The sequence below is a fragment of the Phyllobates terribilis genome, unplaced genomic scaffold (assembly GCF_046119375.1).
Source record: "Phyllobates terribilis strain yellow unplaced genomic scaffold, ASM4611937v1 Scaffold_7__3_contigs__length_470593459, whole genome shotgun sequence".
NCBI lineage: Eukaryota > Metazoa > Chordata > Amphibia > Anura > Dendrobatidae > Phyllobates > Phyllobates terribilis.
Window position 1 is genome coordinate 151,867,378 of NW_027362767.1, and position 14,066 is coordinate 151,881,443.

The 14,066-nt window shown below is 43.3% G+C and overlaps 1 protein-coding gene across 1 annotated transcript in view; it reads right to left on the reverse strand.

Annotated features, from left to right (window-relative positions):
* Window positions 1–3,896: 3,896 nt before the first annotated feature.
* The window catches only part of LOC141154038 (SLAM family member 5-like), an 84,869-nt gene continuing 74,699 nt past the window's right edge, over window positions 3,897–14,066 (reverse strand). The window contains exons 8-9 of the mRNA XM_073639431.1: window positions 12,102–12,170; window positions 3,897–8,554 (exon numbers count right to left, since the gene is read on the reverse strand). Coding sequence (XP_073495532.1) covers window positions 8,549–8,554; window positions 12,102–12,170 — 75 coding nt within the window. The 3' untranslated portion in view covers window positions 3,897–8,548. The remainder of the gene's footprint in view (window positions 8,555–12,101; window positions 12,171–14,066) is intronic.

The following is a 14,066-nucleotide window of genomic DNA, read 5'->3' on the forward strand; positions in this document are numbered from 1 at the left end:
AACGAATCCTCTGTGATCCCCTGCTGTAATGTCTGTATTGTCTTTTGCGTCCTCCCCTGCCCAGGAGATGTGGTACAGTATGTTCCATACACGGTCAGACACAGACAATTTTTTTAATGAACTTTTGTTCGTGGGCAAACCCCTTTAAGATTATTTGTGCAGTTGCCTTCTTTTTCATTTTATACTTTTTATAAAAAAAAATTGCAAAAGTATACATACCCACCAAAATGTCTCTTGAAATGGAAACACTTCAAAGTGGAGTTTTCCATTTGTATTCATTTCTGACTAACTGACCCTACCCAGTGGTCTATAAATTTCCATTGGTTTTATGGTTTTGACTTAGAAACACATCGCTGTCACAAATCGTGTGTCATGTATTTCCCCTCATGTTACACCAGCCTCCACATTTCCTGTGAGTGAGCCGCGGAGGAGAGAAGTGAGAATGTCTATAGCAGATGTTTGATCACAGCTCTGCAGCACATAGTACAGGCCATATCACATTTGTTTCGCATTTTGTTCTATGCTCGTGTCTTCAGATGTTTGATCAGTCGGCATGGTCCTTGCATGAAACTCACCGCGTCACTGACAGGAGACTTCAACAGTCAGATCCTCTATCTCAGTTTCCTCTCTGAGGAAAAAGATTATGAAGTTTTAGCAGCCTCAATTGAATTTCTAAGTTAAATTTTAACGCCTTCAAACCCCATTGTAATTGCATGGGCTGTCACGAAAGGTGTGGGAAAGACTAAGTGCAACACGAAGGGAACGGGGGAGTGGAGACCCCTAGGCAGATCTAATAACATCCTGCCTATCCTACCATCCTTATATTGGATCCACACCAATCGCCGGGCTGGACCCTAAGCCCTGTATATTTACTAGAGCTTGGCCCTAGATAGGGAGGGGAAGGGGTGAGCACTGGTCAGGCCCCACTACAAACTAAAGACAACAAGGTAGACAAACAAAGGGGATTACCGTATTTTTCGGACAATAAGAACCACTTTTTTCCTCCAAAATTTTGGAGGAAAATGGGGGGTGCGTCTTATAGTCCGAATGTTGCTGGGGGATATATATATATATATATATACTGTGCTGGGGGGAGCGGTTGCGGCGGAGGAGCGGGGCAGAGGAGATAGCAGCCGCCTGATGCAGCCTACACTGTCCCCGCTGCTAAAGAAAATGAAAATTCACTGCTCCCCACGCCCATAGGTGTAGGGGGCACTTAATATTAATGCTCCTTAATAGAGGCACACAGTGTATCAGCAGCGCGGCTCCTGCTGCTGCCGGGCGATCGCGTGTGCCCACTATTAAAGGCCATGAATATTCACCTCCTCTCCATGCCCATGGGCATGGGGAGGGGGTGAATATTCATGCCCTTTAACAGCAGGGACACTCGATAGCCCGGCAGCAGCAGGAGCCGCGCTGCAGCTACGCTGTGTGCCTCTATTAAGGAGCATGAAGTCACTGCTCCTCGCGCACACAGTCCCAGCGTGGAGCAGTGACTTCCGGCAGCTGATCTCTCGTTGTAAGCCGCGCACGGCAGTGACATCATGTGCGGCTCACATGTAGAGATCAGTGCGGGCAGACAGGATGCAGCGCTGAAGGAGAGAGAAGAAAGGTGAATTCGAGTGTTTATTTTCTTATGTGCAGCCTGATGGGGATTAGGGGGACCATGCATACTAGGATAAGGCTATGTGCCCACGATCCAGAAATGCTCCGGATTTTTCCTGAGCATTTCTGCATCTCCCTGGCAGAAAAAACGCATGCGGATTGTACATGCGGATTGTACATGCGGATTGTACATGCGGATTGTACATGCGGATTGTACATGCGTTTTCCTGCCAGGAACATGCGGGTGTGAAGCGTTCTTCACTTGCATTTCCGCATGCGGGTTGTCAAGCACTTTTCCAGGCGATTTTAGCATCACTTGGAAAGTGCTTGACAACTTGGTCACACTATATAAATCCATGCAACCGGCATGGATTTATATACTTTGACCTTAAAGAATGGTAAAAAAATAAATCTATACGTACCTTCTGATGGCCCCGGAGTCTTTATCTGATGCGTCTCGACTTGCCGGCAGCTCGCGGTACACTAAAGGACCTGCTGACGTCAGCGGTCGCGTGACCGTCACTTGACTAAATGACATCACGGCAGGTCCTTTTCAGACCATCGCGAGTTGCCGGCAAGCCAGGACGCATCGCTATGGAGACCGGGGGCCATCAGAAGGTAAGTATAATATTTATTTTTTATTTTATTCTTTTTTTTTACAGATACTATGGTACCCGGGTCCGGAGGAGAGTCTCCTCTTCTCCAGACCCGGGTACCATCCGCACATTGAAACGCTTGGAATCCGCATGTGCACATGTAGTGATGCGGATATTAAGCGTTCCAATGCAAGTCAATGGCAGCGAAAATGCCGCGTTTATGCAAAATAATTGGTAGTGCTGCGTTTTTTTCCGCAATGATAATCCGCAGCGGAAATTTCCGCAGCATGTGCACAGCACATGCAGATTATCATTGGGGGACATGGCAGACCTTCTACCAAGCATTTTTTAAGCGTTTCTGCAGCGGAATTGCTGCTGCGGAAATGCTTAAAAAACGCATAGTGGGCACACAGCCTAAGGATGAGGGGGCCATACATACCAGGGTAAGGATGAGGGGTACCATGCATACCAGGATAGGGATGAGGGGTGCCATGCATACCAGGATAAGGATGAGGGGTGCCATGCATACCAGGATAAGGATGCGGGGTGCCATGCATATCAGGATGGAGGGGTGCCATGCATATCAGGATGGGGATGGGAGCCACGTAAAATAGGAAGGGTGGGCATATCTACCAGGATGGGGGATATTATCAGAATTGGAGGACATTACCCCTATTCCAGTGTCAGCAGCAGACCCGCTCCACCTTAACTGTGCATCGTGACCACATTTTTTGCATAATTTTTTTTTCTATTTTCCTCCACTAAAACCTAGGTGCGCCTTTTGGTCCAGTGCGTCTTATAGTCCGAAAAATACAGTAACTTAACTTGAGCAGACACCAGAGAAATAATGCCAACTGTTCTCCAAGGTCACCAGAGAAGAAGCCAGCCAACAGCTAGTGCTCCAAGCATGCACAAAAGAACATAGAAGTATCACCGGCAAACTGAGAGTTTTTAACTCCCATGCAAGGGTTTGTCAATCAGCAGCAGGAGGGAGGTCGCTGCTGGGTCTTAAACGAAGAAGGATTAAGAAGGTGTCTGCAATGCCAAGAGCAGTGACCTTCTACAGCCAGATCCAGTACAACTGTCTATTACACCTGACACATCGTGACATGGGCACGATGAGGGACCAGGGTCCGATCTGCTTAATCCTTATGATGCTGCAATCAATAGAGATCTCCATTCGCCCCTTATTATTAACTTTGGTTATTAGATTACTTGTGCTGTCATAGAATAGATGTACAATTTATTCAATATTTTATGGCTTTCTCTCCCTATATTTATGGCTAAGCTGTGAGCTATGACGTCCTCTCACTATCCAGATTCACCACAAAAAGGCTGCTGCATTCCCTGCCTCTGCTTTTATACAGGCTATGTACCATTTTATTTGATAGTTGCAAGGCATTATGGAAAACCTCATCCAAGCTCTTGTGATCCTTCCCTGGCTGATATCATCTTCTACAATGTGTAAAATGTTGGCAACCATTTTAGGCGATTAGCTTCAAATTGTTCAAAATCTCCAGGGTCTGTGAATTCCTACAAATTTAACACAACTTCAATTTGCATTAAATTGATGCAATAAATATCAATTCTATAAATGATATGTATCTCTAAAATAATGCCTCACATTTTTTTCCCATAAAACATATTTTAATTTATAAAGATGTAGTAAATCATAAAAAGCAACTCAAATATTCCTTGAAAAATACTTTTTTTATATAGATTAAAGTGATGGCTCACAATTTACTAGAAAACTTTCATTCAGTATTAAAGCATTAAAAAATAATTTGGCATCAACGTAACTTTTAAAAAAAAAGTGCATGCGGCATTTTTAAAATACTAAACGTAACATTAGCTTCCTGTAACACATAGGAAGAAAGGAAGAAATAAAGGATGGAATAAAATATTTCCATCACGTAAAAGCAATCTAGGGGATCATTCACACTTATATAGAAAATGTAAGGAACAAATATGGATGTAATAATTGTGGATTTTTCCCCCAAATTTACTGCACTTTTATTTTTTGCATTGTATTCATATAAGTCCATAAAGAACCCTGAGTTGTCATTTTTCACTAATATTTGTTCAGTTTTGCTTTGGTAGAAAATTAACAATTTTTTTTGCAGCTTTATGTATCATTATTTTTTTTTAAAGAAAGATTATTACAAATGAAACAAATGTGAATTATGACATACAAGACGAAATTGAAATGTTTTATATGACCTTACATAAAAAAAATCTTTCTACATTGCAGTTGTAACACTGACGACCAGATGATACAGAGCCGTCTAATGCTTCCCGTGTCCTGCAGATCACTTTTGGCTTTACCGCAAAGACTGGGTCAGAATGAGCAGAGTCATCTTAATAAGATATTAATATTAATTGATTATATACAAGCGCGCTTTAAACTTTAGGATATCGGTGTAATGATTGTTCACAATTAGTATAATCAATTTAGGAAATCTCACACGTTTCACGTAAACCCTAAAACATAACAATTTCACTGAATATTCATCAAAAGCAAGAAACATATCAAACCCGAACTGAAAACAGAAACAGAAAGGCCCTCCGGCGATATATGCAGGTGAATCATGACTAACTGGTGCAGTCGAAACGCGTCGATTAGAATTGGATGCTTGGTGGTAGCTGGTTGTTATAATCATGTTTTTACTGGACTAATAACGTTTTGGATACATTTTCCCTCCATATATCGCTGGAGGATCTTTCTCTTTCTGCGTATAATTAAGATAAGTTCCTTTTAGTTCTAATTTCAGTTATCTATCATTTGTTTAGGGTGAGGGTGATTAATATCAGGGCTGGCTAGGGCTATCCAGGGACATAATACTGTGCCCTCAGGGGCATCTGTGGTGACATAATACTGTGCCCTCAGGGGTGTGTGTGGAGACATAATACAGTGCCCTCAGCGGTGTGTGTGGAGACATAATACTGTGCCCTCAGGGGTATGTGTGGTGACATAATACTGTGCCCTCAGCGGTGTGTGTGGTGACATAATACTGTGCCCTCAGCGGTGTGTGTGGTGACATAATACTGTGCCCTCAGCGGTGTGTGTGGTGACATAATACTGTGCCCTCAGGGGTGTGTGTGGGGACATAATACAGTGCCCTCAGGGGTATGTGTGGTGACATAATACTGTGCCCTCAGCGGTGTGTGTGGAGACATAATACTGTGCCCTCAGGGGTGTGTGTGGGGACATAATACAGTGCCCTCAGGGGTATGTGTGGTGACATAATACTGTGCCCTCAGGGGTGTGTGTGGGGACATAATACTGTGCCCTCAGGGGTGTGTGTGGAGACATAATACAGTGCCCTCAGGGGTATGTGTGGTGACATAATACTGTGCCCTCAGGGGTATGTGTGGTGACATAATACTGTGCCCTCAGCGGTGTGTGTGGGGACATAATACTGTGCCCTCAGGGGTGTGTGTGGAGACATAATACAGTGCCCTCAGGGGTATGTGTGGTGACATAATACTGTGCCCTCAGGGGTATGTGTGGTGACATAATACTGTGCCCTCAGCGGTGTGTGTGGGGACATAATACTGTGCCCTCAGGGGTGTGTGTGGAGACATAATACAGTGCCCTCAGGGGTATGTGTGGTGACATAATACTGTGCCCTCAGGGGTATGTGTGGTGACATAATACTGTGCCCTCAGGGGTGTGTGTGGAGACATAATACAGTGCCCTCAGGGGTGTGTGTGGTGACATAATACAGTGCCCTCAGGGGCATCTGTGGTGACATAATACTGTGCCCTCAGCGGTGTGTGTGGGGACATAATACTGTGTCCTCAGGGGCATGTGTGTGGACATTATACTGTGCCCTCAGGGGTATGTGTGTGGACATTATACTGTGCCCTCAGGGGTATGTGTGGGGACATAATACTGTGCCCTCAGGGGCATCTGTGGTGACATAATATTGTGCCCTCAGGGGTATGTGTGTGGACATTATACTGTGTCCTCAGGGGTATGTGTGGGGACATAATACTGTGTCCTCAGGGGCATGTGTGTGGACATTATACTGTGCCCTCAGGGGTATGTGTGGGGACATAATAATGTAACTTAAAGGGCGTGTGTGGGGACATAATTCTTCATGGGGGCTGTGTGGTGACATCATACTCTGTTGGGCGGCTTTGTGGGGACATCATACTATGTGGGGACATTGTGTGAGCACTATGGGGCGTCATATTGTGTGGCTAGCTGTTGATCAAGGTACAAGGGCCAAATACCAGGAGCCGTATGATTTCTTGCTTTATGTAAACTTTATAAAAAGCAGTATATCTTATGGCTTTGATTCACTGCTGCAGGTAAGACTAGATATTACAATAAGCTCTCTCATAACATGTAGTAACAGTAGCATCTGCTCAACAGGCTTACTTCTTATTGATATTAAGTGATACAAAATCATATAAAACAGTAATAATAATAAGGAGATTTACTATTGGCCGGTTGGTTCGGCCTCCACAACAGTCATGGTCTCTCATGTAGTCCCTTGGAAAAATTAATTGCCCAACATTGGTGTAAACTGACAATATAGGAGGCAGCCATATTGGAGAATGCCCAATATTGTCGCTCCCATGAAAGTATTTAAAAATACAACATTAATAAAACAAAAGAGGATCCACCACAATATCGGTCTTCTGCAGAACTAACTTTTAGTTTGAATCATAATCCCTTTAAGCTATTGAGAAACTTGACAATTAATTAGAGATGATAAAAAATGTTGGCAGGACTTTAGTCCAGCAGCCTCATCCGTCGCGTCTGGCCACTAGAGAAGATGCCAGAAGAGTGCGGAGTCAAGTGTGTGTCGCGCGGCAACAATGACATTGTGCCATGCCTACGAATCAGACAAGGAGTGGGGGACTCTGACAGGTAAGAGGCGGCTTGCAGGACTCTGATCTGGTGGCCGAGGGCTACCAATGTGGTGGTTGGAACAGAGTCCTGTAAATCTTTTTGATCATCTTTACAAATAATGACATATTGAGCTTAGCTGGAACCACAAAAACATCAGTAACTACGTACAAATAGTAGAACCACGTACCGACAGCTGGTCTGTGCTACCAAGTGATTGGACTATACACAGCCCGTGTTGCAATGTCTTTGTACAGTACGAGATGAGTAGACTCCAGTAAATCTACCGGTTACAAGAAGTAGGACAAGTCTGTGGTAATCGCAGCCTCATATCTTACACATTTTCAGTTCTGACTGTGGTTTCCGGGGTGTACACTGTAAAAATTGCCTAACCCTGGTGAAACTAGAAAAAAACTGAAGTGTTCATCATATATAGAGAGGGAGGATACACCCTACAGTCCTGTACAAAGTGTATTTGACAGTACAGCTGCCAAACTTAATTCAATGAAGGGTTAAGGCCAAGTACGTATGACTACTAGGGTCAGTCATGTCTGAAAATCAAGGACATGACTACAGCTGTGCGCAGCTCAGTACACTTATCCGTATTACAGAAGAGCACACGGGCCATGTCCCATTTGGCACGATTGAAACTAGCCCTCTGATTCAGAAAATTCAGTTAGTCTTTGTAGAACATCAGTAATGTGAACTGCTCCATTCACCTACTTTGGTCCAGGAGTTGTCCATGTGAAGTCCATTGTTCAAGTCTGGCCTTAAATATGATGGACATGCCCAAAACCTTTTAATACCAAGATTGATCCCTGATGATCTTGCCAGATATAACCACTTGGAGAGAAGATGCCCTTTTCGAGAGGTAAATTTTAGGTCACATATAAATCATGAGGACCAATTTTAATAAACCACAGTACAGTTTTTCTTTTGGAGTGTAGAAAGACCCTGAAGAAAACACATCCAAAAAAATACCAAAACATCATGATTCTGATTGACCTTGGCTGGATTTAAACTCAAGATGCCCAGAGATACTCGTACATGGCAACTGTTCAAGAATCAGAAGGCAAAACCAAAGCCCAACAAATTTGTACCATAGACTATTTTTGATCTTCTTGAGTTGTGTAAATCTTTGCAATCTGAATGACCAGACAGACCTATTTTTTTTAACAGTCCGACATGGATCGATGACTTCACACTTTGGAAATCCAGTGAGCTAGGGTCTACGTAGTTGTTGGATGAAGGCTTTAAGAGGATCAGAAGGTTGAAAAATTTGGTTTGGGAAATTTTAAAAGAACTCCATGAGGTTTCATTTCCATTCTCCATATCCTTAATACATGTGAAAATGACAGCTCCTGCTTACGGATGAGGCTCCCCAGCTTGGCCGCCAACACAAGTCATATTTCAAGATACATCTATTTTCTTAGCACAGTCTATTAGATACCCACAGGTAATGCTATGAAGTTGTTCGATGTTCTCTTCATGCCTGTATAAAAAAAAAGTAAATTAGTTAGGTTTATCGAAAGAAGCATCATAATTGAAATATATTTTAAGGAAAAAGGTCAATCTATAGAGGGGAGCATGATTGCTCAGCCATATATCTAACATAACTGTAGATTACTCCAGAACATACAGAATAAGGACTTATGTACATGACATTCTTATGGCTCTTGTTCCTTACAAGTTGTGCAGAGTTTTAATACAGAAGTCTATGAGGCCATTTTGTATATCTGAATGCCATATGAAAAGTGTGACATGCTCCATTGGATGCCATATGATAGACTTATTCTTACCTCGAAAGTACCTTACAACAAAACAATAAGAGGGGGTTATCCTGGACTATTTTATTTTTTTTTAATGAGCCTAAGAACTATCAGGAAGTTAATTTCTAACTACTTGCCTGCCCTACCTGACGCCTACTCAAAGCTGTCATGAACCTGCTGCTTCACGTCAACAGAGCAGTTCTTCTTCTTCCGGGCTGCTCTGTTGATGGGGCATGACTGCCGACATCATGCTGATTGACAACTGGCTCCCTGTGGTTAGGCAGCGGGGAGCCAACTGTCAATCAGCATAACATTGGTAGTGATTCCCCATCAACAGAGGAGAGCAGAAGAGAAGAAGCTGCTTCTTTGATGTAACATCAGCTGAAGCCGTAGAGTCGCCAGCTGAAGCAGTCAGTGATCGTTAGCAACTACCTGCCTGTAAGATTTTAGGCCCAGAGTAAAAAATAACATAGTCCACAATAACCCCTTTAAGGAACCAAAAAAATTAGGGTAAATTAGGTTAAAATTTGCCAACGCCGCCAACATGAGCTGGATTGCTAGCAGTCTAACATGTACACGAGCTTCCCAACTCCCCTGACACCACGTCAGGGTAAAAAAGGATCTGACCTGTTGGATTTCTGATGGATGATCCTTTTGTTAAGTGGAATCAGGCAGTGGTTCTCTTAAAGAGAACGCAGGAGCTCTTGGCCAAGCCAAGGAGTTAGGAAAGATGGCTGTTGGCCAAAGGTGTTAGAGCCCTCCTGTTTGTTTTTTCCATCTTGTCTTTTGCGGTCACATGACCATCTGCCTTTATATTCCAGCTCCGCCCTTTTGGCTGTGCTGGACTTCAGTGTTGTTTGACTGTTTTGCTAGCCAGGTGTTTCTGTGCCTATCTCTGTCAGTTCGCTTGGTTCTTCTGGGACTTCTAGTACCTTTTTGTCAGTTTATCTTTTTGTGTTCTGCAACAACCTTCTCTGTTTAGGAGGTGTCCCATTTTTGTTCCAGTCCTTAATTCTTTTAGGGACCCCTTCCTTTATGCTATAGGTCTCCGTTCAGACTAGCCGAGGACTAAGGTGGGTCCGTTTGCAAGGAACAGGCAGCCCGCTACATTGTAGGGATTCAGCTTAGTCATACTGTAGGGATAGCTTTCCCCTTTCCTTCCTTAGTACTTGTTGCAGATCATAACAAAAGGATTGTTCAGTGCAATGTCTGTGTGAGCCCATAATCTATGTGACATAGGGACTCCATGTGTCTTCATATAGGCTCAATGAAAATGTCTTCTCTATGTATGAAAACTTAGGCTCAATTCAAAACTTTTTGCTCCTCTTGTAAAATGCTCTAACACATTGACTTTCTTAAGCATTTAGAATATTCTTGTGGTTTCGAGCGTATCTCGTTCTCACCATATTTTCTCAACCTAATATCTATTTTAGTAATGTAACGCCAATGTGTTTCCTGTTGATTGTCAAGACCACAAAACTTTCATCATTTACAGACTTTAAAAAATGTTCTAAAGAAAAATCTTTGTAACCAAAAGATCAAAATTGTGAATCTTCGGTAGATGATACCTGTTGATGGCTAACTGGAAGGATAGTGACAACATTTTAGGTTTCTTCATTGACATGGTTTAATGAAATGAAAAATCGACAGTAATTATATACAATAAATAGAAAAGTAACGTAAACTAGGATCCTCAATATGACCAGGGGGTGAACAGTTGTAGCAGTTCAGAGATGAGAAGTGTGAAAGTTTTACTGTCCTCTGAGATTTAGATAGATGTGATGCCCCCAAATTTTTTAGAGAAGAACATTCCTTAAAATAAAAATTTGATACCTAAAGGGAATTTAAACTAAAGCAAGAGAATCTGGCTATGTATTATTTGTGTCTTCTTGTACTACACGCTGACTATTGATTATTCTTACTTGAATGCCTGGAACGAGATAGGAATAGTCCCAAAAAGAACAGGTTCTCCCATTTTTGGAAGGAATTTGCAGAATTCCTGCCTCTTTTGCAGTTTATTCCGAGATTGTATTAGGACTGTTGGTAAGTGTAAAAATGTATGTCTTCTAAGTCGTTTGGGCAGGGGTGCAGTTAAAATAGATGAGTCACTAGATTTAACATTAGATACTAAATGTGGTATTAAATAGATCTCAGAATCTATGTAATTCCATATAATTTCAAAATGTCTGTATAATGTTTTTTCAAAGTTTAAACTTTGCATGATTTATAAGCTCTCAATGTTCCTCCTCTCTCCTCATGCTGAAATCTCTACCCAAATAGCCTGACTGACGGCTCCTCAGTGCCCCTCCTCCCTGCTACTGTTTAATCCACACCAATGTTTCCAGATTGACAACTCCTACTTGTCCCTCTCTGATGCTGAATGTACACTGGAATCATCAATGTAAACTAAAATCCTATGCCCACCTCGCCTGATTGACAAGCTCCTCAGGGTCCCACATCCCTATAGCTAAATCTCCATTCACCTAGCATGATGAGCCAGCTCCAACATGTTCCTCCTCCCTGCTGAGATCTAACACTGCTCAGTACAAGCTGCAGCTGTCAGCCAGGCTTGTTGGGTGGAGACTGGATACACTTGAATTCATGAGCTCTCTTGCCCTTTGGCTGGACTCATCAAATGCTTCTATTAATATGCGTACAGCCATTCTGATATGGTTTATCCGAATAAGCATATCAGCATCATCAGGTCTAAGAGATTTCTATACGCAGTTTGTATTGTGAAAACTGTTGACATATTTTCTTTAAGCTATTTTTCTAAATATCCAAGACTTAAAGGGGTTGTCCACTACCAGGCTAAATGTTTGGCTCCAAAAAAATAAAAAATCCTATATTCACCTCCCATGCCGGCGCCGTTCCCAGTGGTGTTGGCACTCGCTCACCCCTGGGCTCCTGTGCTGCTGTTGTGATACATGATGACGGCATCCAATCAGCGCCACTGTCCCCGCCATTGGACAAATCGAACATGAAGAGGAAGTCCGGGCTGCGGCTGCTCTATCATCTCCTCTTCATGTTCAATTCGACAGGAGGCGGAGACAGTGACGCCAGCACTGATTGGGCGCCGGTGTCATGTGACACAACAGCAGCACGGGAGCCCTGGGAAGAGCGAGTGCCGACACTGCGGGAACGGCGCCAGCACCGGAGGAGAGTATAGTCTGATTTATTTTATCAGGGCCAAGCATGGGGGGTGACAAGGAGTTGTCTAAGTAGTGGATAACTTTTTTAAGCTTTTTACATTTTCTCTATTAAACTCACTTTATCTGCAACGTTACTACGATTATTTGGTCCTGCAGACTGGCCGCCCGTCCCATTTTGCTGATTTTCCTTAAAAAAAAAAAAAAAAGAAGAGATGTACGATATGAAATGAGTTTTTCAGTGTTGTATCATATAAAATATACCATAACGAATGTATTTTTATCTATATTAATCCTTCAAAAATATCTAATTGCCTTGGAAGCATAATAATAAATAACAATGGCAGCAGACAATGTCACATTCACACCTGGGGTACAGGATAATGACACTCGGGGTACAGGATAATGACACTCGGGGTACAGGATAATAACACTGACACTCGGGGTACAGGATAATGACACTCGGGGTATAGGATAATAACACTGACACTCGGGGTACAGGATAATAACACTCGGGGTACAGGATAATAACACTGACACTCGGGGTGCAGGATAATGACACTCGGGGTACAGGATAATAACACTGACACTCGGGGTGCAGGATAATGACACTCGGGGTACAGGATAATAACACTCGGGGTACAGGATAATAACACTGACACTCGGGGTACAGGATAATAACACTCGGGGTACAGGATAATAACACTCGGGGTACAGGATAATAACACTGACACTCGGGGTATAGGATAATAACACTCGGGGTACAGGATAATGACACTGACACTCGGGGTGCAGGATAATGACACTGACACTCGGGGTACAGGATAATGACACTCGGGGTACAGGATAATAACACTGACACTTGGGGTACAGGATAATGACACTCGGGGTACAGGATAATGACACTTACACTTGGGGTACAGGATAATGACACTGACACTTGAGGTACAGGATAATGACACTTGGGGTACAGGATGATGACACTGACACTCGGGGTACAGGATAATGACACTGACACTCGGGGTACAGGATAATGACACTGACACTCGGGTACAGGATAATAACACTGACACTCGGGGTACAGGATTATGACACTGACACTTGGAATACAGGATAATAACACTGACACTCGGGGTACAGGATAATGACACTGACACTCGGGTTACAGGATAATAACACTGACACTCGGGGTACAGGATAATGACACTTACACTTGGGGTACAGGATAATGACACTGACACTTGAGGTACAGGATAATGACACTTGGGGTACAGGATGATGACACTGACACTCGGGGTACAGGATAATGACACTGACACTCGGGGTACAGGATTATGACACTGACACTTGGAATACAGGATAATAACACTGACACTCGGGGTACAGGATAATGACACTGACACTCGGGTTACAGGATAATAACACTGACACTCGGGGTACAGGATAATGACACTGACACTTGGAATACAGGATAATAACACTGACACTCGGGGTACAGGATAATGACACTGACACTCGGGGTACAGGATAATGACACTCGGGGTACAGGATAATATCACTGACACTTGGGGTACAGGATAATGACACTTGGGGTACAGGATAATGACACTGATACTCGGGGTACAGGATAATGACACTCGGGATACAGGATAATGACACTGACACTTGGGGTGCAGGATAATGATACAGACACTCGGGGTACAGGATAATGACACTGACAATTGGGGTACAGGATAATGACGCTGACACTTGGGGTACAGGATAATGACACTCGGGATACAGGATAATGATGCTGACACTTGGGGTGCAGGATAATGACACAGACACTCGAGGTACAGGATAATGACACTCGGGGTACAGGATAATGACACTGACACTCGGGGTACAAGATAATGATACTGACACTCGGGGTACAGGATAATGACACTGACACTTGGGGTACAGGATAATGACACTGACACTCGGGGTACAAGATAATGACACTGACACTCGGGGTACAGGATAATGACACCGACACTCGGGGTACAGGATAATGACACTGACACTCGGGGTACAAGATAATGACACTGACACTCGGGGTACAGGA